This window comes from Strix aluco, chromosome 1 (assembly GCF_031877795.1).
Source record: "Strix aluco isolate bStrAlu1 chromosome 1, bStrAlu1.hap1, whole genome shotgun sequence".
In the NCBI taxonomy this organism is placed as follows: Eukaryota; Metazoa; Chordata; class Aves; order Strigiformes; family Strigidae; genus Strix; species Strix aluco.
Window position 1 is genome coordinate 129938728 of NC_133931.1, and position 25799 is coordinate 129964526.

The window sequence follows — 25799 nt, forward strand, 5'->3', positions numbered from 1 at the left end:
TTTATCAGCCAGCAGAACTGACATTCAGATTGGGACTCACACCAGCCTTGCTCGGTTGTGCACTCTGATGAGCTCACAGCCTGAAGGAATCTCCACAGGCATAAGCCTGTATCTACAAAGTCTTAGTGCTCATTTAAAGAGCAGCTGTACTCCTTTGATTACTGCAGGCTAGTTATCTGTTGAGCCACTCTGTGGGTGTTAGTTTCATTTTCTTAAATTGCTGGTTGTTTCCTAATTGTATGGCATGGTACTGTGTTTCCCTGAGCTGTGTTTTATGGGCTGACGTGACAACCATTCCTTCCCTGCACCAACATTGAACAGGTGGCTCTTAACCTGACATTCTTCAGCAGCTTGTGATCTCAGTGGGGTTTGAAGCAGTATCGTCCTTCTCCCAGTTCTGGCCTCTTCTCTTGCACTGTATGATTGCGTGGTGAGCTGGTCCAAGGAATTGAAGCACTCTGTTATATGTCAGCTTAGTCTATGGACAGATCAGATCTGGTCAACTTTCTGGGAGGTTGCTTGAGCTCCTTACTAGTGTGGGCCAGACCATACCAGTGGAAGCAGTGCAAGGTGCTGTAAAACCACATACTTGTATGGACATGTGCATTTGCAGGCTACCAAAATCTACACAAATGACAGCTGAAATTGCTATGCATATTCTATTGTGTTCTGCAATGTCAATCAAAGTATGGGAACATTCCAACAGGTAATTGCGAAATTGCTGTGGTTGCTCCTAACTTGCTTTGCTCTTTGCTGTTATCTTTTGTAAGGTAACTGCCTGCTCAAAAGGCTTGGGCACTGCGATCTGAAACACTGCTGTTACCTGGTTAGCTGCCTCTCTAGGAAATACACAGCTCCTTTCCCACCCTCACAGTTTCCCTCTTTGTTTATGCCTTTTGTTATAAATTATACATCACAGCCTTTATTCATATTCGTTGTGGTGGAACTCCTAAGTAGATGATATTCTTGACTGACGAAGTTAGAGCAAAGACATTTCTTGATTACTCTTTTTTTTTCTGGTTTCCTAAATAGGCATGGTTGACAACTGGCACTCTGTGTGCCCTTCCTATGCTGGCAGGCAGATGGAGATGGATGCTGAAGCTCAGTAGTATTTCTGTGAGTATACATGCTGCTATGACTGCAGGTTATGCAAACCTAGCTGAATTAATTAGTTTGAGTGCTGGTAGCAGTGCTGACAGGTAGCAAGGAGCCTTGAGGGGCTGAACCCCAATGCATGTTATTCAGGCATCCCTGAGCTGTGTGTCCAGCACTGAACACCTGTGTCTGAGGCGCTTGGGGAGTCAGAAAATTGGAGGAAGCTGGGCTACCAGCTATCTGAGGGAATGAACCTGCAGACCTCTCAGAGGACCCAAGCTATTTCATATAGAATAGAAGAGGAGGGAAGGGGAGGAGAGGAGAGGAGAGGAGAGGAGAGGAGAGGAGAGGAGAGGAGAGGAGAGGAGAGGAGAGGAGAGGAGAGGAGAGGAGAGGAGAGGAGAGGAGAGGAGAGGAGAGGAGAGGAGAGGAGAGGAGAGGAGAGGAGAGGAGAGGAGAGGAGAGGAGAGAGGAGGAGACCTACAATGATCATCTAGTCCAAGTGCCTGACCAATTCAGTGCTGACCAAGTTAAAGCATGTTGTTAAGGGCATTGTCCAAATGCCTCTTAAACATTGACAGGCTTGGGGCATTGACCACCTCTCTAGGAAGCCTGTTCCAGTGTTTGATCACCCTCTCAGTAAAGAAATGCTTCCTAATGTCCAGTCTAAACCTCCCCTCATGCATCTTTGAACCATTCCCACAGGTCCTATCACTGAGCACCAGGGAAAAGAGATCAGCACCTCCCTCTCCACTTCCCCTCCTCAGAAAGCTGTAGAGAGCAATGAGGTCACTCCTCAGCCTCCTTTTCTCTAAACTAGACAAACCCAAATTTCTTAGCCACTCCTTATAGGACATTCCTTCCAGCCCTTTCACCAGCTTTGTTGCCCTCCTATATATATAAAGTAGGTCTTTCCTTTTCCTTGTTGTATTAGGGACAAAGTGATCACAGCCCCTTTTGTTAGAAAAACTTTTTCTACGTACTAGAAGACTTATTTCATCTTAGTATATTTTCTCAACAAGATAAAACATTTTTTAGGACTTTTCTAAACTTTTTTTCTCATTTATGTTGCTTCTAAAAGGCTTTCTCCATTTGGCCATATCTTTCAGACACACTTGAAAGGAATTTCTAATATAATCCATTTTTCTAACTGTCCTAGCCTGCTGTTTAGAGTAGTGATCTGGAATATTTGAATATAATTGGAATGTTCTGTACTTTTAAATAAAACTTGTGGATGGGACTAAGCATGACAGACTTAAAGGACTTGGAAAGTGCTTGAAAGCCAGGTTTTGAATTGAATAAGACTTGATAAATATAAAAAATCAGCAAGGTGAAGTTAAAGAGGAAAGTGTAGCTCTAAGGAAAACACATGAAAGATGTCCAACAGAATTTTGGTTTTTTCCCCAGTAAACTTTTGTTTTGACGTAGCAAAACAACCTTATTCATTTCCTATTAAGATGGAAAAAAGTTATATAGAAGCTACATTTTAGAACTACAGGAAATATAAAAGATGTACCTTGATGAAAATCTCAGTGTTTACATTAGACAGTACTTTTCTAAACAAGAACATGTGTTCATTTTTGGTCAGAGTATGCTATTGTATAGAGGTGCTCTAGTTTGGAAGCCCTGCCCTAATGTTTTGACATTAAATTGTATCTGAGTTATGAGATCCACTGTGACCAGCAGCTTTGTACTTTGCTCTGAAACTCAGAACATAGCCTGAAGAGATACATACATATTATCTTTTTAGGTGGAGCAGGATTTCCAACATGCTGGTATTTGCATTGCATGTTTAACTGAACTGTGATGCAAATTTATACTTGAATGGAGTCCTTAGATGTCTAATCTTTTATTTGTCTTCTATGATCTTTGTCTATTGTTTATTTACCACAGATTCTAATCAAGAAATGATCCTTTGCTTTTTTCCTCATTATTTTAACAACACAGCACAACTGTCACTTTGCATCCCAAGGCTGCATCAGTTTTGTTGCTTACAATGTAATCCTTTTATATCTGTCTGTGAAGTGATTGGAAACTTTTGCTGCAGTTCTGTTGCTCTTATGGCCTCCACAGAAAGGCAGCAAGGGAGCAGGGCTTCTACTCTGTAGGAGCTGAGCTCATATCATACACTCAGGAATCTTTACGAAGAACTACTTGTTGAGCAAACATTTCTGTATAGACTGACATGGACTGTTAAATTGTCAGCCAGTGATAAAGATTGGATCCTGCACTTTTATGTTTTTAAGAGATGCTTATGAACAACATTCTGCAGTTTTCCATGTGTGAATAGAGAATATACTCAAAAATACAGCATGATTTACTGTTCAAGGACATTCTAATACAATGGCATTAAAAAAACATTTTTGGTTGACTGCAAAAATATTCTCAACACGGCCATTTAGCTACCTAGAAAGTAGCTGTTCTAAATTAGGAAGCCTCTTATAGTAGGCAGGATTGAGGAATCAGTCCCCCTTCAAATGTACAAGTCATCTGGGACATGCTCAATTTGCATGTCTGTCAGAAAAAGTTAGTGTTTGCTAGTATTAGCTGCTTTTCCTTTCTCCTCTCTAGCCCAAGCATAGTTATCGACAACCTCCTGCCATCTCCTGTGGGAAGCCATTGCCCTCTAGCTCCCAGAAAGATGAATGATACAGATGCATTGACAGCAGTGTGGTGACAGATTTTCAAAGGAATTATGCTAACACTGAAGAAAGTCCATAGAAAATATGTGATTGTATTTTATCTGAGTAAGGCAAAAAGGAATAAAAAAGAATTGGGCTATTTAAAACAAAAAAAGTTTTTTAACCCGAGATTATAAAACAATGAGTTCTTTCATTTTCAAGGTTCAGCTTTCTACAGGTAAAGCATGGAGATGCATGCACAGTGCTGTGCTTGTATTTTGCCTTCACATCTAGCTTAGCTGGCCTTACATGTTTCAAGGGGGTGGTTAATGGACGCATACATTTGCTTGACATTGACATGAACTCATTGTGTTATAACTGCTAGTGTAATTTCTGCTTAGAACTACCTACTAATCATCACCCTTCCTGTGCTCACATAATCACAGCATGGCTGGAAAGCACATCCAGAGATCATCTAGTCCAACTCCTGCTCAAAGCAGGGTGTTAGGGAAATCTAAATCCCTAATTATTATAGAAATTAATCTTTATAATATAAAATTGTATTAAATTTCTTTAAAAAATATATATAGTTTACATTGTATACTGAATAGCCATGCTTAAGCAAGCAAGGTAAAGGACCCCAGTTCATCATAAGTAGAACAGCCTAGCCCCCGAGATAAGGATTTTGCTTCTTGGAATCTTAAAAGCTGTCCATGAAGGGTAAAAGATACCCCTGGACAACTAAGATAACACCAGCATCCTAGCCCCTCTAACACGTCTTTGAAACCCTCCCATTTTCTGTCATCATAGATAAGTAACTACAGCAAGACTGACTTCAGGGCCGTCTGATTGATAGAGAAGCAGGTGGATGATGACACCATAGAAATATAGTTGCTTTGCAAAGTTCCCCTATGATTAATAAAGGGTAGTGTGTATTTGTGAAGTATCAATTAGTCAAATCGTGTTGCACCTGAGCACTTGAAATGCTTGTAAAACTACATTCAGAGTGTCCCAATTTGAATGGGACACCTCATGCGCATGAATAAAAGAACCACTCTTGTAATTCTATGCTTTGCATCCTAGCCTCTCTCCTTAGTCAGCATGGGCCAGTTGCAAATTTTTGTAACAAGGGTTGGATACAGCAGGTGGCCCAGGACTGGATTTACAATATCTCCAGGGATGGAGACTCCACAGCCTCTTTGGGCAGTCAGTTCCAGTGTGTGACCACCTTGACGGTAAAAAATATTTTTCTTATATTCATACAGAATTTATTGTGTTTCAGTTTGTGTCCATTGCCTCTTGTACTGTCACTGAGCACCACTGAAAAGAGCCTGGCTCTGTTTTCTTTGCACCCCCATTTCAGGTATTTATAATCATTGATAAGATCCTCCTGAGTCTTCTCTTCTCCAGTCTGAACAGTCCCAGCTCTCTCAACTCACCATTGTATGTCAGATTCATCACTGTTGTGGGCCGTTGCTGGATTCACTCCAGTGTGTCCATGTCTTGTACTGGGGAGCCAAGCACCGGACCCAGCACTCCAGATGTGTCTCACCTGTGCTGAGTAGAGGGGAAGGATCACCTCCCTCGACCTGCTGGCAATACTTCTAATGCCATCCAGAATACTGTTTGTGTTTTTGATCTTGCTGTGGAATATTAGTCTGTTGCTCTGTAAGAAGGGGTTAATGTTTCAAAGCCATAACTAAGTGTAAGATGGAGCATTCTCATATAAGCAGTGGTGAAAGCCCAAAGTGACATTCTTCAGTATTCTTATGAATTGCCTTTAAGCTATATAGTAAGGAAAGACCAAGTACAACACACCACCTTTGGTAAAAGTACCTGGAGTTGCTCTGACTGCTGTTGCTGTTCCTACATTCTGCTTCCAGTTATGGCTTATCTTCCCTACCTTTGATCTCAAGTCCACAGCCTCACTTCATCAAAGAAAGCCATTGTTCACCCTCATCAGTGGACAAATGAAATGTCAAAAGCCTCCATCAAAGGGAATGAAAAGAAAATGTGACAGGACTTTTTCTAATTTTTTTCCCCCACATTTCAAGTTTTGAACATACTACATTCTCATCATTCCATCTCACATTTGAACAGCCCAATGTATACATCATCTAGTCTAATGGATAAACTCTCCATTGGTTTTGGTAAGATTAGGAATAGATCTTACATCAGTAAATAAAAGCTTATAAATCTCTTTTGAATGTGGTAGTACCAGTGAGAAAAGGGCAAGAATCCAACACGAAAAGGTTTTCTTTTTCATGCATTAAAATTCTGTGACATTTCAGAGCTGTTTTTTCCCCATAGTTTATTGTTTTTATACTTCCACCAAAACGATTTCTCCACCAAAAGTAGCTAAATGCACTGTGCAAATTTTGGAAGAATAGTAAAGAATGACCACAGTTTGAATAGGAATTTAAACCACTAGTATATTTTTGTTTAACAGCCAGTAATACACAAGATGCAGTGAAACGAAAATAGATGAGAACAGTATAATAGAAGCAGAAGGCAACTTGCCTGTGTTTGGTCTCTGTCCCTTGCAATACATATTTCTATCTGCAGAGCTGGTTCTGCTGCCATAGCTAGAAGAATTATTTAAGCCAGACAATGAGCTTTTCTTCTTTCTATAGCAAATAAATTTCAGTAAATTTTGGTAGTAAGTGGGGAGTAGGAATGTGGCTGCTATGACCTGCATACACTTTCACACTTTTACAGAGAGGTTGTAGCTAGATGGAGAGAGGAAACTCCAGGGCAGCAGCGAGGCCAGGGTACAGCGGGGCTGGGTGTGCTTGTCCTGTGCCACTGCGTGACGAGGGAAGGGAGAGGCCTCCAGGGAACATTTTACTTGACCTTCCCCAGAGCAACAGGCGAATCTTTGTTCCTTATTTATAAACCTAATGATATATGTAATTTCCAGTGAAGATGCATAGCCATACATGGACCCACAGAACTATTGGACATTATGTGCTGCATAAAAAAAATCATTTTATTAAAATATTGTACAGGTATTTTGCAGAAGTTTAAAAGACTGTTAGGGTGGACTTTCGTCTTAAGTTGCTGAAGTCATCTCACATTATTGACAGATGGCTTAATTTGAAATGTCTTCTGATCTATTACCAAGACATGAGCAGATTGTGAAACAAAATGTTTTGGGAGCCTTATAATGCACTTAGGCACGGGACAAATGTGCCTACAGTGAGTTTAGAAGAACAAAGAATGGAACTGATATTGAACTGATTTATTTTTGTCATGAAAATACTCAGAACAATGTATATTACTGGCAGTTTTAAATACAGAGGCTCCAGAGGTGGAGAAACAGTTGTTTCTATAAATTCATCTGCATTTTTTGCCCTGTGACCCTGAAATGACATGAAATGTGGCAAGGTGGAACGGTGTCAAGCACTTCAGAAATCTGTATGCTCTTTTCAAAGCAATTAAAATATCCACTCCAGCAAGAAGAGGGGGAGAAAAGAAGGCAAAAATCAGACTTTACACATCCCAAAGGGCTGTCCTAATTTGAAACACACAAATGAAGTCAGCTTTGAATGCACAATGGAGGAATTTGTGGGGATGGACCCTGAGCTTCTTGATCCTTCAGGACAACTTCAGTACTTCAGAGTTCTGCCCAAATGTTTATACTTATAGCCTCTGCCTGATGCCTTCATGTCAGAGGGTTATTTCTTCGGGAGCAAATCTGTTGACTACTTTATCTTTGAGACCACCTCAGTTCTTCTCTCAAATCTGGGCAGCACCAGCTGCCTCTGTGAACTGCCAAGTCCTCTTTTCCTCACACGCAATGGTGAAGTTGTCCTTCTCCCCTTTTTTTCAGCATCATGAAATCAGAATACTAACTGAAAACAGTATTGTTTTTCCTCATCTTTGAAAGAAAGAGGTGGGAAGAATGTTTAGTAAACACGGATTAGGGAATTATTTTAAATAAATGCAAATTATTTTTCATAATACAGAGTGCTTTAAATAATCCCATACTGCCTGCCTTAAAGGGGACACACACCGTATGCTTTCTCATTACTCACCCTAATGATTTTCCACACAATTAGCTGTTACTGAAGTATCCTTTTTTATCCTGTAGATTATTCTAATTCAGCTAATAATGTCCCTTTTCCCTGGCTGCAGCTAACTGACACCATCTAATAGCTGACCCAGTGGCAATAATAGTGAATTTTCCTGCAGGATTCAGACACCTGCTAACAGCAGCTTCTGGAAGAGGATTCCTCTATTTGTAAAGGGACTTGTAGCACACTGTCTGTTTAAACAGAGTAAGACTGGTTTCATTTGCGCTGGAGAATTAAAAATTTAATGTATAAATAGCCTGAACATTCTGCAGCTTGCAGAAATTACTCGAATATTACTTGCTCTTCTAGTCAATGAGAAACAGGCTCTTCGGCAGCAAAGAGAAAACCAGTCCAAATGCAAAGGAAACAATTTAATGAGAACACATTCTTTTGAATAATATACATATGTACATTTTTAAACTGCAACTGCCTGACAGATCAGTTTCTATGTTGTAAATTAAAAGATAATGTTACATTAAACAAGTGAAAAGAATGACTTTATTTTAAACCCCAAATGCATTTTGCAATCTGACATATTGCATTTATTACTTTTCATGCCAATATGGAAACCTTCTCTTGTAAAAGTCAACCTCAATGAAAAACTCCCATACACATTTTTTTTGCCATTTTTTTAAAATAAAACAAGCATGGGAGGCATCTTGGGCCTGATTGCTCCCTGTGCCTCCCACCCATTATTGTAATAAAACATATAGGTTTTATAGTGCAATTTTTAAGCTGTCCCTTTGTCTTTTGTATTCACAAATAAGGAAAAAAATGTTAGGAATGAAAAAAACTCACATTTTTCAAGAAACTATTAATGAAAAAGAAGCAAAAAAATTTTTTGAAAAATGGGCAATTTGGAGCACTTGAAGGAAAGGGATTGTCAGTCTGAAGAGAAATTGCTATTTCAAGAAAAGCTGGCATAAGCCTTTGCCATTCTAGGAGTTGTTGGCATTTCCTTTCAATATATAGTAAAGAAAAAAAGTCACTTTTGTATTTTCACATGCTTTGATTTCCTGTTCCCATGTCTTCATATACATCTAGGAAAGAACAGATAGATATAAAAAAAAGTTGTCCACAATGCTGCATTTCTTTTCTTTAAAAAACACTGTTGCAAACAAAAAGATAAACAAACCAGCAGATCTAAACACAAAAGTAAAACAGTTCTTCAGCCTGAACGACAGCTCCAGGGGCATATTTGTAACACACTGATATTGGACCGAATTTTTAGTATGTGTAAGAGCTCTAGTTTTGAAAAGATAAACCAGTTCTGAGCCATAAATAAATATAATGGCTAATATAGCAACCCACATTGCTGCTTTTTCAGTACAGATATTACAGTTGCTCCTACATTATCAACAATAATGTACCAGAGCACCTGCTATAGGGTAGGCTGAGTCAGTGTAGTTCACAGCACAAACCCCGTGCTGAAATGCCTGGCAAGGGTTTGCATCCTCATTGCTCTTCAGCAGTTGGCAGAGCAGAAATTTGTGAAATGGATAATGTTTGATCTGAGAGAAACAGAGTATATGAGAGGAGAGGAAAATGATGTAAATTTATCTTCATTTGAAGTGAAAATGAAACCTAAGTTACAAACAGTTTCTGCTCGTGGAAGAGTTGTGAGCTGTCAGTGCTTATGCATAAAAGCTGGCTAAACTTCTTGCTCATTAGCTTTTGCAGCCATTCTCGGATTTCTTATGTATGTGGAAGAGCATGTTGTTCAGTTTGTCACAGGATTTATATTTAATTTAAAAAATGTGCAAGTGTCATTAAAAAAACCCCACCAAAATGGCTTAAAAGACTGTGTTTAATGAAATAGTTGAGTATGTGACAGTCACGCAATACCCTGTCACTGTGGATCCCAGAGATGGAGCAGAACAGTTTCCTCAAAAACTGATTTCATGTTTTCCCTTTGATTCTTTGGAGAAGCAGGGGAGGCAAATCTGCAAAAGGCTGTTGTGAAGAGTGACTAATATCACCATGCAAATGTAAAAGTGCAAAACCAGCTATCACCCCAGCTCATTTTTTGACTGCATTTAAGTTATGAGTCCGTCAGTCCAAACCCAAGAGAGTTTATGAGTATAATTAGATTCCAGCAGTATTCTTACTTTTTAAGAGCTGGGGCACATCTAAAATTTTGTAATTATTTAGAGTGTCAGAGGCATATGTGCATGAGTGGATGAAAAGGCTGATAAAAGCATAAGGAAAAGTGGAAGGAAAAAGCTATTCCCAGGGTGTTAGGCTTTGGCTAGTCCATGATTTGTTGGTACCGTCACTGGGATTCCGAACAGTGAGAGAACAGCTAACACTGTAGAAGTTAGATTTAAAGAGATGATTTGAAAGATTCTCAGAGAGTGTAAATCTGAGAATGAAACAGTGGTTTTGATTTATTTTTCTTTGCACATTAATTCTAATACATTTATGAAATTACAGCAGTTACAGTCAGAACCACTCGGAATAAGAGTAAAATGATCACTTTACTAACAAACCTGCCTGGCTCCCATAATATCCATTCTTTGTTTTGTATACACAGAAATTCCCACTGTAAGCAGAGTGCAGGCAAGTTCTGTATCATTCTTCCCATGAACGTTGCTGATTACTGTACAGATGGCTGCATACCAAGTCCGTGGGATCCACCCATAAGCAATCATTACTTTGCAGTACAGGAGTTTGGAATTACTTTCCCAGCTCTGTTTCCTGTTCTGTGGTGTTTTGTTTCTTCCTTATACTGAATTATAAAGCATCCTGATGCAAGTACCAGTATCAACTTAGTAGTCCTTATTTATTTGCCACTCAGAGTGCTCCTCTGCGGCAGGTTAGGAATTGGAAGATTCAGGAAAGCAGTCTTTCTAATATGAGTAATTTACCCATCACCATGTTTAGCAGATTTTATTAGTGAAAATTTTATTCCTACATTTCTTTTTAAAAATCTTGATATATGAAAAGAACAGCAAAATGGGTTTATGCAAACGAGTTCTTTACAACTACAGAATATGTCTGTGAAGTTTGAGTTGAAATCTGAACTGTCACAAAGTTCAAGTTACCTTTACGTTGAATTTATTATTTTTTTAGAGTGCTTATGTATCAGTGAGAAAGTTGAGAAGGAAGACATGTAGGAGGAAGAATAAGAAAAGATGTACTTTATGACTGTTATGTTTTACATCTGGTTTAGAAAATCATCTTAAGGTTCAAAGTGAGTAACCCCAAGCAGAACAATTGCTTTCTCACTCATCAGCTTGCTTTTACAAGCATGGCTGCATGTTTGTGTAGATAATTTGGACACACAATTGAAGATGTAACCTGCACAAAATTTTTAATAGTGTAAGTACTGAATACTAATGCAGTCACATAAACATTGTGATTGCTCAGCCAACTGGTTAGTATATTGGTAACAGCGCATATTTTCCTTTTCAGCCATAAAAGAAACAGAACACATAATAAAAACATGGAAAATGTGATATAATAGCCTTGTTACCAAATGAACTCTTGTGTGCTGTTCTTAATTTGTAAGACTGTCGATATTCAGAACAGATTTATGGCAGCTATACCACAATTACAGAAACTTTACAGTGTATTCACTCTTCTTATGCCAAGAAGTGCTACGAAGTAGGTGATTTGAACAAAACCAGCACTACCAGACACTAACCACATAAGCACAACTTGCTGTGGTCTTTGTTTCTGGTATTTAACTCAGCAAAAGTGTTTCTGTGGAGTTCCCAGCCAGGGTACTGCAGAACAAGAATTCTTTTGCTCTAAATCATTAGTTAAGATACAAATTAAGACATTGCTTACTCAGGTAACTAAGCATTGTCCGTTAATATTTCAGTGACCATTTTAACAACAACTGGTTATTGATCAGCTGACCAGTTTCAGCATTGCAAAAAACCCACCCCTAACTCTACTTGGCTTATGTCTGGCAGGTCTGGAAGCCGTGCTGCTGATTGAACTGCTTTGATTGAAGATTTAACCTGCTCAATGGGAAGTGCTGATGGCTCAGTGCTATGAAACTGTAGCCACCCTTTTAAAATATTTGGGAATTTTCATTTGAAATTGTGGTTGAAGATTTTAGCTTTTGTTTTTCACACTTAGACAAAACTGGCATGATGAAACAACAGACTGGAGTATTGAGGAAAAGTGAGGGATTGCATAGGAAACAATGGAGGTACTGATGTAGTTTATACCTGTTTTCCTTCCTTACCCCTCTCGCTCACTCGAATCAAATGCCAGGTACCAAAATGAAAATTTTCTGGATGCAAAAGTATTTGCCTTCGAGCTACCACATGAGCACAGACAAGCTTTAACTTACTGTTGATGGTCTTGTTGCGGCTGCTCAGGAATATGCTGAATAACTTCATAAACCGTACTAAGTATATCCTGGCAGGGGACAAAGTCTGAGCCAGCAACAGATTGACTTGAAACCTAAAAGTAGCAAAGAGTATTCCTACTGTGAGTACAAATGGGAAAACATTCAACAGAAATTAAACGGATCATGTAACTTCTCATTTTTTAAACTTTTCCCTATCAATGATTTGTGTTTGGATTTAACAATTCATCTCTATTAGTTTACAAGTCACTTTGAGAAAGTTTTCATCATATTTGTAGTAAGACAAGCAATAGTTTTAAATTCAGTTAGGATCTTAGAAGATCTAGGATGCAGCTGTTGCATCTAGTACAGCAAGTATTTTATATTAGTGTACCACAGGTCAAGGAAGGAACATTTGACAAAGAGAGAAGCAGGAGAACAGATAGTAAAAAAGGAGAAAATATTCACGGAAAGGGTTCAGCATAAAACTCCTACCTGCATGAAAAAGAGAAGGAACTGCAAGGAATTTCCATAAATGAAGTAATACTGAAATTGTTCAATATGTTAAGTATATAAATCTGCTCTTATGTCAACAAAACACCCAGTCTCTGCATCCATAAGGAATTCTCAGTCTTTCTGTCTATACCTAACCTCCAGTTCATTATCTCCACTTTCTTATTTTTCCCTTTTTTTGCTAAATAACCAAAATGAATCAGTGGCTCAAACGCTGACTTTATCTTCAATGCCATAAATCTGAGTAGTTGAACATAAACCAGTGGAGTTTCTCCTGTTTCTTGAAATGGTACTGGAAATTAGAATAGGTTTCATTGCTGTATATCCATTCTGTTGTCTTTGTCACTCTCTCCCTCCTGACCTACTAAGGCCCCAATTCTGCAAGGATGTAACTTCGTGATATGATCAGCCTAAGGGATATCGTAGTGTGACTAAGGCTGTGAAGATTTAGGGCCTGATCTCTGTACTTAATAAGCCTCCTATGGTCACAAAATTTCACACATACAGTTTGGCTGCTCTGTTTTCTAAAAGCCTTTTATCTCTGCTGCTCTAAAAGTCTGTCCTCTCCACTAACTTTTATGATAACACTCTAGCCCCAGAAATATGTATTTCAATCATTTAACCCCAGCAGAGAAAAGGGTTTATTAATCTATGACTGGTTTTTGCTAATACATCATGTATTATGAGAACTAATCATAGTAACAAAATAGGTGTAACTGTTGATGTGACCCTGTGTGATCACATTTCAAGAGCTCTCCCTTGCCTGACCATACTGATGCTGTCCACAGGTACAAGATTGCATTGCCAGTAATTTTCCCTAACAAAGCGAGTGTCTTCTACTTCCTCCCAGTTTGAGTCTGTTGTCCCTACATTTTATGTCCTTATTTCTCATTTTTTCTTTGTCCTTTTACATCACATCAGAACAATCTCCAACTGCTATACAGTAATGTCAGCAAAGCCACAGTGAAGTAGCGTACGTAGTAGGATTTTTTCTGCTAGAGAAATTCCTGTGTGTAAGTTCTCCCCCACCATACGTGAAGCTAACAAAATAATTCTTGTGAAATATAGCTGATTTAGTTTGCATATTTTTTCAATTAAAATTTTAAATACCCCCTGAGACTTTTCTGCACTGCCGAAGTTGTATGTTGCATGGGCAGCAATATTAGGGCCAAGGGAGAAAATAGCATCACAATAATTAATTTGCTTGTGTGACACAAGTGGTTCAGTGCTACCCATCTACCCAATGCTACTAATATTCTTTTAATGTAGGGCAGCTGAGCTGAGATTGTTGTCTTTAGAGCTTGGTTTGTTCCTTACTGCACCATGTTGATACAAGTACAGAGATAACAACACAGTAAAGAAAGAGCAAGTACTAGGTAAACAATAGCCATGAATATGGTGTCACATAGACATCTGTAAAAAGAAACAGAAGCAAACTGAGAAAAGGATTCTAGTACAGGTATTTAGCACATCTTAAGAAATGGAAAAGAAACCATCAGTTTATGATGTAAAATCACATACCCTAGAACCACTGGCAAGATCAGGAATAGCGACAAATTCATATATCCCAAAATCATCCAAAGCACTTTCATGTCCTAAAGTTAGAACAAACAAACATGAAAAAAGGTATCGAGATAGAATATGAACCTGGAAAATAATGACTGGCAAAGTAATTTGGCCTAATTTTTAAAATATCTGAATATTGGTTGTTTGATCTGCTTTAAACTATTTCCCTGTCAAGCTCCTAAGCGGGTGTGGAGTGAGGCAGGGCAGCTGCACAGCCAGTGTGCACAGTGCTTGGCTATCTCCAACACCTTGGACCAAGTGAGGAGCCTCTCGCTAACCTCAATAACAGTTTTGATAGAGCCATTGGAACTCTCTTTGCTGGAAGGCTAAACAGACCAATTTACTTTCATTTCCCATAGAAAGGAGGCCCACTCCATAAGCTCAGCACATCTACACTGTAGTGTGGCAGTACTGCCTGAATCTTTTATAATGCTGAGAATAAAAAAAGGAAACATGATGATAATAGGCGACACATTATTAAACCAGTTGACAGACTGTATCTTGGACTTCAGATACAACTTGTAGTTAGGGTGGGAGTCTTTCTCTACCCTTCCACTGTCCAGAAGATCTGAGACTCTTGGTTGTCTCCTGAGTATCACTCCACAGCAAAGGCTGCAGCACTAAAGACAGTGCTGAGATTCTCTCCTCTGACACCACTTGCAGGGGTGAATTAACCTCTGTGCTGAAGTGAATTTCTTACCTTCCTAAGCTTCATATACTTCTCTATCCTCTCACATGTAGCAGCTTATGGCCTGCTCTAATGCTTTGGTAGAAAGGGATGGGAACAAAAGTGCTACCCTTCCAAAGGATGGCTTGTCTCCAGCCTCTCATGCCCAGGGTGATGTGGGAAGGATTGTGGAGGGAAAAGAGGCAGTGACAAAAACACACTGGGTCCTGATGACATACAGAAAGGTAGTACAGAGTGTGGTAGAGGCTAAAATATATATACTGAAATGTCATATTAACATCTCACAATTTTGGTACTGATTGGTGCCATGAACATTTAGAAGTGTGATCCTCCCATGGCTTATCACCTCTCACTGCTATCCCATAATAACACTGATTTATTTCATATTGGTGAGGACAGCAGAATGCAGATGATTCTAACCCATGTTAACAGCTAGAATTCAAGCCAACAGGTACATACTGCTGTGAACTCCGGGCATGAACTAAACCTACACTGACCCGTTGTCATTTTGGTTTTATTTTAAGTAAGCTAACATAGAGGTAGGTGTGCAACTCAAGTTAAAAACACACTTCCCTTCCTTTCCTTCTTTCTTTTTGTATCTGAAGATGGTAGTTTTTTGCAGCTTATGCTCATGTTTCTTTCATTAGCATTACCTGAAAATGTCTGTGCCTTCCTGTAATCAGCCCCTGGTCTAGAAAAAATAAACATGTTTTTCAGTTTGATGTCATAAGCCAAGGAAAGCGAATTAATATAATAAAATGCAATTCTCTTGATGGAAAGAACTGCAAGACCTAAGAATGATTTATTTTTGTACCTGCTCTGCAGCTTCTGTTGTATCACTGAAAAGAAGAAAAAAAGAAAAATCATTCTTCATGCTCTAATGGTCCAAAAGATAAGCTGGAGCATGCTTAACTTTTACATACCTTTATGTGGCTGATATCTTTTCCATATGAATAAAAAGGCCATAGCTAGGATCAAAAATAATGAAATTCCTGTTATTACTGCAAGAGATGACAAAGATTTTCCTTTCTGGGCCAGCTTTTCCAATCCTGTGACAAAGAAGGTGAGTACTGTATTTAGTCTCTTGTTCTGTACAATGTGCTACAATGACACTGAAAAATGCATCTTTTGAAATTCATCTGAAGATAGTAAACCTGCATAGGGATACAAAATAGATACAAAATTTGGGTTCTTGTGTATCGGTAATATTTTTTTTTTCCCCATAAATCTTGTAAACTGGAAAAACAATGATATGCATATCAGAAATGAGTCCAGAACAGATTGGTACCCAGAGCTAAATGAAGGTCAGTAAACGTAATCCATGAATTACAGCATCACAAAAAAGTAGATGGATATTCTAATTTTAGGCATAGAGACACCAAACTACCAAGAAATTAGGTGACAATTAGGTGAGCAGTTTGTGCTAGATGGGAGGGAAATCCTCTCAGCTGTAGGAGCTGTAGAGTAGGAGGGGATAAATGAACTACTGTATTTTTTCTAAAGATCACTGACAGTCTGGTTGTTTATGAAATCCCATCAGAAGACAATAAATTATGTTTGTTTGTATTAATGTCTAAATATATTCCAAAGTATTTCTTCCCTTTGCTCGGATCTTTCACTATACATTAGCAGCAGTTTTCCAGTGGGATTTACTGATACAGCACAAACACAATACGTATATAATTATATACATGAAAGCATGTGGAAAACATTTGCATAGAATTTGCAAAGACAGGAATATGAAAGTGAAGAAATGCCAGGCATAGGTCCTTGTGCACCCTTAATTTCCTCCTTTTGCTCTGAATTGTCCAGAATTCATGTAATTAAAGGCCACATCACAATCCATACAGGTAAATTAAGGCTGCATATTTGTCAATGCCAGCTTGATTAATACAATTCATATGTGTATTATTTAGCTGGATGTGTTTCCAGTACTTTGATGAACTCCTGTGCAGAGAGCTAGCATTGCTTACATCTACTTACACCTCTAACACTGTGCTGGCTGCATGTGCAGTGATTATCACAAAGATTTAATATGTGGATTTCAAACCAGATGCATCTTGAAGACATGGGAAAATAAATCACTGCAAGTTCACCAAATTTCTTTCATACTCCTTCAATGTACTGCTTTCCTCAGAAAAAAAAACCCAACAAATGCTGGAGCATCAGCTGAGTCCTGAAAAATGTCCTTTAAAACAAATTGTTTCAAATTTATACTCAATAAATATTGTCTACACAGGCCTACCAGTGCAGAAAACAAAGATGTGCTCTTTGCGTGCATTTAATACACTCAAGTTGACTCAGCTTGAGAACTGAGCAATGACTTGTGTACATAATGAAATACCTCCTCTTATTTTAAAATCTAACTAGTCTTGGCTAAAACTGTGTGACAACTTAGTGCAATTATTGATATAATTGTAACTTAATGATATAATTGTTTTCTTGGTGATTTTTATTATTAATTAGGCAGCTGTTTATAGCACCATATAGGTAAGTTTCAGTCCCTTAAGTGGGGAAGTTGTGTAAGGTCTTCTGAAACATCAGCGTTCCTGTAGCTGCTGAAAATGGGGTTTACAGTATTTCGAAAGGCACAGTCCAGGCTCTGTATCTAGGATTGTGGGGACAGGGAGAAGGGATATAGAATAATATTCATAGTCTTTGCTTACTATGTTTAATCAGTTTCAACCAGAATTTAGCCTGAGCAGGATCTCTGAGGTTTAGCCTCATGTGTGAATTCATACTTCTTAGATTCAATCAGTGCTGCATTGCAAAGTGTAGGCTTGATGTCTGGATTTACTGCTATCTGAATAAATATTCATCAAGAAAATGGCTACGAAGGGGGAACTGATATTTTTTAATTTTTAAATACACAGGATAAAATGTTTTAAAAAGCTTTATTTAGGCAAAATATTTGTAATCAGGAAATCTATGATTTTAAGTGCAACTAAACGTGAAGCTGTGGCGTTTTCCCTTCTTTTTGGCCTTTGAAAGGAAATCTCAGCTGAATGTCTTCACACTTATTGATGAATATTCACATATATATCATAGCTTACATGAACTTCCTGAAGAAATGTTGTGTTTATTTCTACTGACACATAGCTCTGGTTGTATTTTCTTTCACCACTAACCACAGTGTTTATTTTTAAAGTGCAGTATTCTCATTGTAAAATTGCAACCCATCTTCCCTACAGCATAGTGAGAGCCATAGATTTGTGATGAATCCGTAAGTCAGCCTGAATGTTGGACATCTGCTCTCCTTGTTTACCTAACAAATGGCTGAGCTCTTTGTTCTGCACAAACAAAATTGCTTTGTTAAAACTTTCTGAAAGGCATTCTAGTCTATCCTGTTGAATGTTAATAGCACACATTTCTTATCTGAAAATACTTGTATTGATCTGTATTAATAAGAGGTGTCAGACTTCTCAATTTCTTGTTCTTTTCTGTATGCTTCTGGAGATTTTCTGAAAAACTGCTTTGTTGCTGTTTAACACAATCTGATACAGGAACTGAGGTTATAATATATGAGAAATAAAGGTGTGCGTTCAGCAGAATCTAGCAATCAATCTATAGGTTCATAAATAAAGACAGTGAAATAATTTTTACAAACAGATTGTAATAAAACCATTCATCATCATACTTTGCATTATTATCATACACTAAACTAAGGTTCTTATAATACCTAACCACACTGGAAAAATATTAAAGACCTTCATTGCTGTGAGTCTATGCCTGGTTATTTTAGTCAGTGATATGCTTGAAACTATCCCATGTACTGGTCACCTGGTGGCCCCAGGGCTCACAGCTCCTGAAAGCTGTGGGACAGAGAGCCTTGGACAAAATCTGCCCTTGGGAGGAAAGGCCCATCTTGGCATTCAGCAGACTTCTGCATCATTCTCTCCATTCATCTTTATCATTTTTAAAGGAAAAAAATAAGAAGCAGAGTAAGAGACATATAATTCTGTCATGTTACTTTGTCATGATGATGTTTACCTACTGAGGAAGTTTTTCTACTCAAGGGATAAAGTTCCAAATGGCCAAATATATTTTAGTGTCAAACTCCCACAAAACTTCAGCAGCTGGTAGGTCTTGTCCCAAGCTGTGTCACACTGCGAGTAAAACCCAGATCCACCTGAATGGCCAAAATCCCCTTTGCTACTTTGTTAGCAAGACCTCACTTCTGATACATATCCTCTCTCTAAGAATTATTTCTTTTTTCTGGGGTTGACACTCTGCTCAGACATTAGTTACAGCATTGAATTAATGTTCTTACCTACAGAAGTAACGACAACTGTGAAGTGAGTTTCATCTCGTTTTCCAGTCACGTTGTTGAAAGCACGGCACATGTAATCTATTGTCTTCTGGGCCACTTTATCAGATACAACTTCCAGATGGGGTCCATATTTGATTACATGAGTGGTATTGTCAGCCCTTTGACTCCACGAGTAAGTATTTGGTGGATTTGAATCTGCTGAGCAGTCAAACAGTATAACTTCCCCCATGTCAACTGTAAACACTGCCCCTATATTCAGACCTTTATCTGATTTAACTCTAAGTCCATAAGGTCCATCTGCATTGAAAAAAAAAAAAAACCCACAGTGGAAAAATTAAAATCAAATTATATAATGAAACTTTAAATAGAAGCATATCTTAAAATTCAGAATTTTTAAGTTAGACTAGCCTTTAGAATGGCTGGTATTGGACTCAATCATTTCAATTAAAAGGCTTTCAGTTCAGTACATTTATCTCAGACTACACCCACTTAATACTGATCTAATTGCTGTTTAGGGAAAACGCACAGGTCTATGCATTGTTCAGTACAATAAAAAGAATGAAAACTGAAAACAGTTGTAAACGCTGTGAAGAGCAGGTCTTCTTCAGGGGCATATTTGACCCTTTCTACACAAATGCCAAATTTATTGGCATAAGTAATTTCTCTGCACATTTAAAAGTGAACAAATAACCTTGAAATATATAAACATTCACTGTAATACTTTGCAGCATAATAATTATTTGGGGAACTATCCTACAGGTATAATATAGAGTGGGGCTTGCCTTAGATAACTTCAGAAAAAGTTTTCCATAAATGGCTGCTAAAATAAACTTTAACCTTCCCCCCACTTTATTAGGCTTCTATTATTTCAACATTTGTGTTTCTTTCAACAGTCAGCCCTTGTGCTGAAAGAAAGCTGTGTGTCTGAATATAATTAGAAGAGGCATATATTGTCCAATAGTCATGTGTCCATTACTCAGAAAATTGAGCAGCTAAGTATTTTTAGGGTAATCATCATAGGAAAATGGGAAAGGAAACAATATATTTAAATATGATAAGACTATTTCCCATGCTATTTTTAATAAATAATTTCAGATCATGGGGTTTTTATATCTTTACATGTTAAAATATATTTTTACAGGGATCTAAGTATAGAAATTAATGTAGAGAATATAATAATCAAAATGTGCCTTATTAAATTACTTTTTCCAGTCAAAAGAACTAATCATTTTAACGTTGCTAATTCCCTAAAGGCTTACATGCATAATAAAAAAAGCCCAGACCTAATATTGACAGAAGCCAAAAGAAGAAAATATGCAGAACATCTTTTTAGTAGGGTCCCTAAAATTGACTAAAGCTGCTGACAAGTTCCTCACACAGAATGGCATAGCAAAAAGGCAGATAAGTCAATATTATGCCCATTGTAGACAGTGTAATCAAGCAATATTTCCAGCTTCCCATGGTTATCTGGAGGCATTAAGATAATGTAGCTGGGTTTGAATGTGGAATTCCTTGCTACATGAATTGGCACACTGGGACATTTCAGACTTTCTCTCATCAGGAAATTCAGGCTGACGTTAGACCTTCCTCTAACATGCACACTTGTATTTATTGTCTGGTTTTTTTTATGAGACTGATTTATTCTTCAAGAACACATAAGCAAACAGCATGCAGCACAGAACAGGCCATTTTGTGTGTGCTTCTGGGCTTTTTTCTCTATTTGTGAAGGCTTAGATGAGAGAATGTAGACTATCACACCATGACCTCAGTTTAATCCACTTTTAACCAAATGCCCATATTTCACTATGTAAGCTTCTCAAACTTTTTATTTTCTCCACTTATTTCTTAGCAGTAAGCTTTCTGCAGTCTCATTTTAAGGAAGGCCCAACATCATGCATAATATTTACTTGGGAAATGCAATACAGATTCACTTCAGAATGAATTAGCACTGCTCCCACCTACATTGCAAGGGCCACTCTGAAGAATCAAGGCATTTTTAAAACTCTAGATGCTGGGCTGCTTCTTCACAGGCTCTGCAGTTCCCAAGTCATTTGCTTTACTGATTCCAAGAGCCAGCTGACCCTGTAATGTGCATTTCTGGGAACTGCAGACCTATCACCACTAATTTGGCTTGGCTGACCTTACTCAGGCTGCATGTTTCTGTGGACGAGGAGCACTCCCACAACACCAGCCTCTTACGGGGACTTGTCTGTTATAGGTATTTACTTCCCTTTTTTCATATGGGAAAGGAGAGGGATGTACTGAACTTTGACTTTTTCATAAATGAAAGTAAAACCCCTCACACACTATTTATAGGCAGGAACACACTGTTTTACTTTACAGAGAAAATCAGTGGTTCCTCCTATCCAATTCTTATTTCTTAGAAGAATTAGCTTTTATTTTCAGTGATAATATAACCTTTGATATACATAAGCAGAGATTAATGGTAAGAATAGCTGACCGGTCTCTGTGCCCCCTCACTATAGTGGGAGATTTGCCACAGTCTGAAAAAGAATCAGAACAGAGTTCTGCTTTTTTATCAGTATCATAACAGAGCAGCATAGACGAATAACACCAACAACATAACTACACTTTTATATGAAAGCTGCAATTGAAAGAAACCATTATAAAAATACTGACACACACTGGCTGGGGAAGTATGTTTGAAAAAAACAAAGAAAGGTTTTCTTAAGAAATAGTCAAATCTTGCTGAGGTCTGAAAAGTGGCATTCTTTGATGAGGTCAACACAAGCATTGGGTAACCCTTCTGCTTCTCCTGGATCAGTCATTTGCCTCTCCTGGGCATTGCACAGATCATGAAGATCCCTAAACACTGGGTAGCTGAGGGATATATGCAGCTTCAAGGATGATTCTGAAAAGCAGGTAATTAACCATTTCCTCTCTAGGACTAAATATATTCTAGCTTTGGGAAGTCCCAAGAAAGGAAATCCCACTTAGTCTGTTAAATTCAACTCCATCAGCACAGTACAACAGTACAACAGTTTCTGCTGCAGCCTCCATGACAGCAGCTTCTTCCAATCTTGAAGTAATTTGTTTCTGGGTCATGCTACTGCAACAGCCATGTTCTGTGGTGTATTATCATTATAGCTAATGGAGAAGCAGTATAGTATTAATAAGAAATGAAGAACAAACCACTTGTGATTCTCAGTAAAAAAACATGGTGACAGCCTTCATGGATCCCTCAGCTCTACTTCTCCTTTCCAGTATCATTCTGAACACAAATCTGCCTCTAGTCTCAGTAAAGCCAGTTAACTAAATGACTTGTAAAATAATAAATCATCTTTTCTGAGTAACAATTTACTGCTCTGTGGGAATATTTCCAATTGTTCCTATCACCATGAACCTGTTACAGTTTCCAAGCAGATGGCAGGTATTTACTGTGAGTGACCTTTTTTTTATCACTGCCAGTAACTCCCCTGCAGCAATGACATATGGCACATAGAGATCCCAGGGCCTGTTCTGGATTGTTATTGACAGCTGGGAGATAAACTACTACTGCAGGCAGAGGTTGGACCGAATTATGTGACTTCATACAGCTCAGGAAGTAAGACCCTAACTCCCATCACTAACTTGGATATGGATAGTGGCGCAAGTACTGCAGTCTTTCAGCATTGCATTGTTTTATCTTATTTTTTTTTTTTAATTTTAAATGATGCACAAAGCAAACCCTCAGTTCTGATGAAATAAAAAAGTACATTCTGAAAATGCTAATACTTGTGACAATATTTCCACACGTGGAGAAAAACTGAATCTCAAAGTTGTTGATATACACAGATCTTTTGAGCTGTATGTCACAATGACTCAAACAACAAAAAGTTCCAGAAATGTGGGCACTGAAGAAACTTTGTGATTTTAAAGTTCTGCTAAACAATGGGTCAAAAATAGGTTTTCAGTTTAGAACTTTGAAAAATTTTTCAAATTTGCTGGAAAATACATGTAGTTGAGTGAGGGAGAAGGGAGAAAGCAGTACCAGAGTTGACACTGAAGGGCACACAACTTGTCAGTGCAAGTGTCCCAGACACCCATCAGTGTGATAAGTGCTCTGGAGGCAACCCTGTGTGCAAGATGTCGGAAATGCAAATGCCGACCAGGTGGTGCCACAAACGTAGAGCAGTAGAAAAGGTAGCAAGAGTGGCAGATATTTTTCTAGCCTGACCTGATTTTATTGCATTGTAAGAAGGCTGTCAGGTGGTGCTGGGTACAGTGTCCCCAGGTTTTGTGTAGGTATTCTTTGAAGAGAGAGATGTATAAGGCCCATTCATAGCTCATTAATGTGAGAAAAGCAGTAGAGGCAGTGCATTCATACACATGCATCTCTCATTCTTAGCACTTTCAGCACTTAAGTGAGCTGAGATTGTGACTGTACAAAAGGCATTTAAAAATGTGCTACTTTGAGGAAAGAATATGCTGATTTTTTTATTTTATTATGGTAATGATACGTTAAAACTCCATCAGTGCTGGTTATTTCCTTGTAGAGCATTTTATCATGATTCCTCTGTCCAACGTGATAGAAGTTCAAGTCACATCTGCCCTGTTTAGGAATCTTTGCAGCAGCTCCTTCATCTTTATGTCTGCATTGCTGTCAATTTTATATGCTGCACCTAAGGGATCAGCTCTCGTCTAACAATATTTTTGACAGTCTTCACTAATTTAGGCAGTCTTTTTCTCTTGTCCTGGTGCAGTGTAGAGACTCACACACACTTTAGATGCAAGACACCCCCTCATTCAATTCTTCCAAGTTACAATTAAAAGTAAATAAGTAGCAAAATGACTAATCAAAGATGAAAGGGGGAGGAAAATATGACATAGTAAGAGGTGTAGTTGCTGAATATGCTAGTAGTGCTATCATAACAAGTCTAGGGCATGGTCTGTCTACCAGCTGCCAGGTTACAGACCCTGGCAAAAGCAAGAGCAAGCACCAGCCCTTGGCTCAACAGGAATACAGTTCCAGTCCTTGCACTGTGCCATCCACACTGTGCCACTGGGTAAACTGGTTATATCTGAACAGGACTGGTGGCAAAGTAGATCCTGACCTGTCTGATTTCAGCTCTCCTCTGAGAAGGGCAGTTTGACCCCTGAGGACATGAGGATCAGAGCCTGGCAAGGTCACACAGGTAGCATGTGCTACTTGCAAATCTCAGAGGCACTGGGAGTTGATATTACAGAAGGGGTAAGGAACAAAATGAGAGTGCCTTTTCTAAGATTTAAAGTATAATTGTTGAATGTTGATTAAACCACTCTTTTGTATCTTCTAACTCATTTAATTCCTGAACTCAACTAACTCACAGTTAGTTTATCTCTGCTAGCGTTTCCAGTCAAAATATATGGCTAGCTTATGGTCTATTCTTATGCCAGCATTGGTCTTTACACAACTCTTCTTGCTCCCTCACTTTTCCCACTTGACATGGAAAGCAAACACTCCTTTCAGCTCTGATTTTGCTAAATCAGACTGGGGTGTCTTCTCCATTCCTTTCTGTTCTGTTTCTTTCCAGTTTGAGATCATTGCTCTGGGAAGTGCAGGAACTGCACATGTGGTCTCATCTTCTGTGTGCCATTAGTATTCCCCTTATTTCCTTGTTGGAAATACTTTGCCAACACACCCTAGAATTACATGCCTTTCTCATGCCTGAATCATACTTCCAGTTCACAAACATCTTGTGATAGCTGTCACCCAGGCTTGCTACCACACCAGGCTTACTTCCCAACCAATCTCCATCTTATGAGCAGAAGTTCATGGTTTTTATTCTCTAAAAGTGCATGCCCATTTATTTTTAACTAGCAAATTTCGTATCAGTTCTATTACTCTGTCAAAGTCATTCAGTCCTCCCAGTTTAATGTTGCAGGTGAACTTCATTGAGATACTCCCAATCTTTATGCTGATGTCATTAATGAAAGTATTAAACAGAACTGGACTCAAAATAATCACAAGAAAAACCACTAATACCAGTTCTTCAGCCTGGTACTTCCTGTACTTAGCTTTTTGATACTGTTTGCTGTTTCCATTTTTAACAAGATTTTCATGTATAACCATCTGATTATTTTTTTCATTTCAGTCACATCTCCACCAGATCTGAAGATATCTGTACTGTGGAATTCCTGAAGTTCCTATTTGAATTCTGCTGTTCAGACTTATCTTCACAACTACATAACACTTTTTATTATACTGTTGTAAGTTAGAGCCGTTACAAACAAGCTCATTTTGAATGCAAGCTCACATATCATGTCAACTGTTTTCTGCCTGTTTCCATAGTTAGAGGCACTCTTTCCAGCCAGATCATTTATACAAAGATAATTATGAATATTTCATATACTCACAATATATGGTTGGTGCAATTATCTCACTTTCCATTGCACTGACAGGGTTAGATACCAGACAGCTGTAATTCCCAATGTCTTCTTTTGCAACAGGAACAATTAGAAGTGTAGCATTGTTTGATGAAAAGGTGTAATTAGGGCTGTCATGGAGAGGCTTCCCATTTTTCATCCACTGGTAAACCACCCTTGTACCTTTACCCACAGTACATTTTAAGGTAATATTCCCTACATACTCCACTACCCCTGAAGATGGTTCAGTATGTACAATTGGCTTTGTGACAGGAACTGTAAAATAAAGAGATATGAAGAGTTGTAAAAGTGACAAGCCAGT

At 38.4% G+C, this 25799-nt stretch overlaps 1 protein-coding gene and 1 long non-coding RNA gene across 7 annotated transcripts in view; one reads left to right on the forward strand and one right to left on the reverse strand.

The window, feature by feature from the left end:
* The first annotated feature begins 45 nt into the window (after positions 1-45).
* On the forward strand, positions 46-8412 carry LOC141928067 (uncharacterized). Of its 2 annotated transcripts, none has more exons than XR_012624661.1 (4): positions 46-706; positions 1033-1116; positions 3667-4951; positions 5080-8412. It is a non-coding gene; the product is annotated as an uncharacterized LOC141928067 (long non-coding RNA). The 2 variants fall into 2 exon arrangements; XR_012624662.1 differs by having other exon boundaries at positions 4800-4951.
* HEPACAM2 (HEPACAM family member 2) overlaps positions 7490-25799 on the reverse strand; it is a 25294-nt gene continuing 6984 nt past the window's right edge. The window contains exons 3-10 of one of the 5 annotated variants that reach the window (XR_012624660.1): positions 25469-25753; positions 19133-19429; positions 15786-15911; positions 15516-15701; positions 14130-14203; positions 12099-12211; positions 8591-8832; positions 7490-7596 (exon numbers count right to left, since the gene is read on the reverse strand). Coding sequence is in view for 4 of the 5 variants with exons in the window: in XM_074835671.1 (XP_074691772.1) it covers positions 8823-8832; positions 12099-12211; positions 14130-14203; positions 15516-15701; positions 15786-15911; positions 19133-19429; positions 25469-25753 (1091 nt within the window). In the remaining variant the exon portion in view is untranslated. Of the gene's footprint in view, positions 7597-8148; positions 8833-12020; positions 12212-14129; positions 14204-15515; positions 15702-15785; positions 15912-19132; positions 19430-25468; positions 25754-25799 lie in introns of those variants that run through there. The other 4 variants (XM_074835686.1, XM_074835671.1, XM_074835695.1 and 1 more) reach the window with 4 other exon arrangements.